The sequence below is a fragment of the Atta cephalotes genome (genome assembly GCF_000143395.1).
Source record: "Atta cephalotes unplaced genomic scaffold scaffold00021, whole genome shotgun sequence".
In the NCBI taxonomy this organism is placed as follows: domain Eukaryota; kingdom Metazoa; phylum Arthropoda; class Insecta; order Hymenoptera; family Formicidae; genus Atta; species Atta cephalotes.
The window spans coordinates 3,132,547-3,137,933 of NW_012130085.1; the positions used below are offsets into that span (position 1 = coordinate 3,132,547).

The 5,387-nt window shown below is 35.7% G+C and overlaps 1 protein-coding gene across 1 annotated transcript in view; it reads right to left on the bottom strand.

The window, feature by feature from the left end:
- Positions 1–2,073: 2,073 nt before the first annotated feature.
- Positions 2,074–5,387, bottom strand: part of LOC105619381 (protein Wnt-1-like) — a 63,169-nt gene continuing 59,855 nt past the window's right edge. Inside the window, exons 5-7 of the mRNA XM_012200902.1 lie at positions 3,229–3,406; positions 2,655–2,886; positions 2,074–2,275 (exon numbers count right to left, since the gene is read on the bottom strand). Coding sequence (XP_012056292.1) covers positions 2,074–2,275; positions 2,655–2,886; positions 3,229–3,406 — 612 coding nt within the window. The remainder of the gene's footprint in view (positions 2,276–2,654; positions 2,887–3,228; positions 3,407–5,387) is intronic.

Sequence of the window (5,387 nt, forward strand, 5' to 3'; positions counted from 1 at the left end):
ATATATATATATATATATATATATATATATATATATATGTATATATATATATATATATCTAATTTTCCAAAATAATAATTGCGCGATGCGTTATGCTACTACGATTTCAGCCGAAGAGAACGTGAAATCTCGCATGTAATTCGTTGTGAGCATCTTAGTGTCCGCTGATATGGGGATCAGAAAATTCGTAAATGACTAGATTGCCGACTTAACTGGCGCGGCATGCAATAAAGCGATCGTGTGTGTACATATATCCATATATACTATCATCATATTAAATATATATATATATTAAAAAAATAGTGACAGCGAGAGACAAAATCACGGATGGGATAAGAGTATTTCGTGTAGACTGAAAAAAACGCAACGCAAAAAATTTTCCTAAACGAAGCCGACGAAACGCTTACATGTATATACAACAACGATTACAGACGTAGAATCTAGAAAAACAGAGATGATATTTACATTCATTGGCAGTATTGTTCCCGATTCGTGCAAGTCAAGGGCGTGGAGATCTTGAGGCAGATTTCGAGTCTCGCTCCTAATTCCATCTCCTAATTCGCATCGTTCGTTCTCATACCTGGCGTGACGCGACTTCTCACTACGTTGCTCTTTAATTAGGCGAAAAGAAAATTCTACACTAGAGAGCATCAATACAGTGTGAGATATCTACGAGACACCGTGCGGAGGTCTTTACTTCGATATAAATAGAACACTCGCGTAATTGCACGCGCATTATACGCGAATGTGTGAGAGCAGGGGGGAAAAAGTAATCGACGCGCGTAGTCTATTACCACGTTTTGTCCTTTGCTCCCTTTTTTTCTTTTTCTCTCTTTCTCACTCTCTTTTGCTCCATTTTTCATTCTCTCTTTCCCTGTCGCACGCAGAAATAGTAAATTGGCACATCAGTGCGCGATGTCGAGCGTCGCGAGATGCGTAAATATGTCACGAGGAAAAATCTAGATAAATTTCCAACGAAATCTTCTATCACTCGATTCTCGCTATAAAAAGAATGCGCGTATTAATTATGAGAGATACATATAGCTATATCTAATAAATAAATATATATACGTATGTGTGCGTGCGTGCGTGCGTGCGTGCGTGCGCGCGCGCGCGCGTGTGTGTGTGTGTGTGTGTGTGTGTGTGTGTGTGTGTGTGTGTGTGTGTATGTATGTGATAATATATAATAGAATCGGAAGAGATGAAGGGAAACTTGATGCCATATCATGTTCGCGTTATTATTTTAGAACCCGAATCGTCAGATTGCGCGAGTCCGATAATACAAAGCGAGTATGGACACACGTCAATGTGTCCCTGGAATATAAGCCTCTTCTCCGCAATACATTCGGATCGAGATAAAATTAAACGATTGAATGTAAATTGAAGTAACACATTCACTTTCGCATTAACGTTCGCGTAAGTGACACCCAACAGTCAGACCGGTGATGATAAGTTACGCAACAACAACCTCGCCAAGAGTATCATTACGTTAGTATTATAATAATAATCCCGAGAACTTTGATTGCCGCGAGCAATTTTGTTCGAGCCATAAAAAGAAAATCCTATACGTGATTACAATTTTAAGCCAATGAATCATATAATAGGGTGAAGCAGATATTCTTATATCGTTTTTACTTAATTCGTAGAACTAGAAAAAAAATGAAAAAAACGAAATTGAATCAGGAGATTAAAATTAATCTACATTGAAATTAATGCTCATTAATGAGCATTAATAAAGAATGCAATCGAAGTCGTTCATTTTAAAATAAATACAAATAATAATACATAATTTGTTTATCATTCACATATAGCACTTCGTAGCATTTTCGTGCTTTTTTATGAAGAGGCAAAGATCTCAAGTAATGCATTTTATTCTCACGATGTTGCTAAAGATGCTTATGTGACTGTCAGGCAGAAACCGCATCGAGATATAACGTGTCATTGTGTAGCCTCTCACGGCGTCAATTGCGGATACATAATCTGCAGAAGTGGCAACGAATAATTAATCGGAATATAAAGAACGGTATGAGCGCGTTCTTGCAGATAGGCCAGATCACGGAATGCATCTGTCGTTTAGTTGCATACGTGCTCCTCTCGCGTGTGCCGGCACATCTCGCACTTGACGTGACAGCACCAGACGAATCGGCACTTGCATTTCTCAGTGACATCCCGCACTCGCGTCTGGTAGCCCCGACCGCAGCATAGCAGCCGGCAACCGTCGAGACCGAGGGACGTCCGATTGCACACTCTTCCTCGCGTACCAGGAATGCCGAGTCTGTGATGAGAGAACAAAAGTCATGAAAATGTGAAACGGAATCTTATTCTCGAAAAAATTTTTTTTAAAAGATTTAAATAAAAAATTTAAAAATAAAGATTTTTAAAAATTTTTAATTATAATTATTAAAATACTCTTGAAATCAATCTTTATTTTTCAATCATGTTTTTCTATGTTTTACAGTTTCGAAAAACAACTGATTTTCTTCAAAGGAATGTTGCAGCTACTAAAAGTATGATTGAGCTTTTATAAAAAAAAAAATCCTTATTTAGTCTAGAAAAAAAACATTCAAAGCTCATCAAAATTGGAGAGGGACATTTTCATAGATTTCTTTGTAAGTCAAAAAAATATATTTTCGCGCGGCGCAAGTTAGACCCACGTGAGATTCCTTTCGCAGTAATCAGGGCTGTCCTCGAGATAAACCAAATCTGTTTTGTTCGGCCGTTTAAGATCAGGACGCGCCGGTCTTAACCTGGCTGGTCTTCTACCACCGCGTTGCGCCAATCGCACCAGGGCGGCACCCTCATGTAAAGCCGCCAAGGCGACACCAGCCACTCGGAACGATGGTAGTCTTCTCCAACACACACGAACGCTGCATGAGCCAGACATGCCTGTCGCAACAGAAGAAAGAAGATAAAAGGAAGAATTATTCAGCGAAACGCAAGATAAGGAAGCGGTATCAATCGCGGGAAATATTTATATTCCATTTAACTTTGTAGGAAGCCACGATGTGCCTAACACTGAAAAAAAAATATTCATTTCACTAAATTAATTTAATTATCTTTCTTACTTCCGAAGAATGTATACATTTAAGTCATACATAATTTGTTTGAGTTACATACATACATTCTTCATCGAAAGAAATAAAGACAAATTGAAATAATTTAATCAAAATATCTTTTTCTCAGTGCAAAGAGGTGAATGACCATCGAAGGATGTTTCCATTTGCTCACCGTGACATTTGCAAACGCGCTGCATCCTGGAGCGAATAGCGCGTCTACCAGCCTCGGTATCATGTTTCCTCATCAGCTGGCCAGCCAACCCTTTAGGCCCGTGCAGAGCACCCTCCTTCAATGGTTCCTCCCCGCTCTCGGACCATTCCCGTGAAAACTTTTCCCCGAAGTGTATATCCTGCGGGAGAGAGTACACGTTTCTCATATTTTCTTAAACAACATTAAAAACTTAACGCTAAGAGTTTCAAGACGCGCCGAGAAGACTTCAGACAGACATCAGGAGTCGAATGTTCTCTAGGGATACCTCTCTTTCGAATCTTTTTTTTTGCATCGTCCGACTTCCCTTCGTTTTGCGGCGACGACCACGAGTTCAGAATGGCCGTGGAGATTAAGCGAACAGGTCCTAAGCCTGCCGAGGAGATTTCGCGCGGGTCTTTAAAGACCCCCAGCTTTGAAACTTCCGAGGCAGCTTTACGTGCGATTCATGGTTACGAATGCGTGGTACGCGGTGTATGTACAAGTTTCATGCTGAATGTTTCGAGCTGAACAAAGCATATCATCAAAGACGAACGACATAACTTTATCTTGATATTTTAATATACGTGATATTTAAAAAATTCTATTTTGCCAAATATTTTATACAAAGTAACTTTAACGTTATTTTAATATTTACGTAATAATAAAATATTAAAGAGAATGTGTTATAAAGATGGTAACACGTTAAGAATAATATATTATTTTTTATATTAATATTTCGTCTAAGTGTTTTATATTTATATTTAATATTTTTTGTCTAAATGTTTTATTTATATTTTTTGTTTTAATAGTCGCTTAAGTATCGCCATCACCGTTCCGGATGTTTTTCGATACACGTCGGCAAATCAAGATTATATCGTGTCCTCTTTGCTTTCGCTGTCAGATACTGTCTAAACGTAATCCTTCCCCTCGAGTATCGTCACTCTCTTCCTCTCTCTCTCTCTCTCTTTCTCTCTCTCTCTCTCTCTCTCAAATAGCATCATGTCGACTTATCGACGACAGCTCGCTGTAGTCAAGTCACCGAAGATTTTCGATAGCATCCTGTCGGTATGATAAATAAATCCTGTATTCATTCTTGTGCGCGTCAAAATAATTGCAGTGATTAGAACTGATGAGACAGCGTGTTTCGATCTTTCAATGTCGTTTCGATTATCAGAAAAAATTTCGTGTGCATTTTTATACATTTAATAAATTATTGCAAGTAATTCATTATTTTTCTTTTTTGAGATATTTACTTTGATATTTTATATTTTCATATTCTATTTCATAAATAGTTATTTAATTAATAATTATTAAAATTATTAATATATATTAACAATATAGTTCAATAAAATTATTTATAAAAATTTCAAGTTCAATAAAATTATTGATATAAATACATAACTATATACATAAATTACATTAATTATTGACGGAAATATTTCAAGTGATTTGTTACTTCGATCAATTAACATATCTCGAATATTTCACTTTAATTATAAATAATTATTACGATTATAAAATATGTAATAATCTCGATGTTTCGATTCTTTATTTAAAAATGTATTATATTTATATGTATATGCAATATGTATATTATATTTGTATATATATATATATATATATACACACACATATATATATATATATTCTTATATATTCTTATATATTTTATATATTCTTATATTTACATATATAAAATATTTTATATATATTTTTATGTATACAGTATATAGAAACACATTAGATTGTGGATTTAAATTCTTCTATTTCGCAATTATTACAAATATTGCGATTGGTCCGCCATATCGAGAATCGCGATATTCGATTCTCGAACCACAGTGAGTAATGGAACGTCTCGCGACGTGCTTTTATCATTTCATACTCATCAATTCTTTTGCCGTCAAAAGTGAATCTCGCGCGCAAAAAGATTTTCTTTTTTGTTCCGAAGTGTCGGCTGTATATACATACGTATATGCATATATGCGTACCTCATGCAATAGTCATTATGCCAATATGTAACGATTTCAATATTGACCATCCAAAATCTTCGCCGCCGATTAGACGCTTACTTTCTCAATTGTAAATTATAAAAAACGGAATCATCTCTAGATATATATATATATATATATATATATATATAT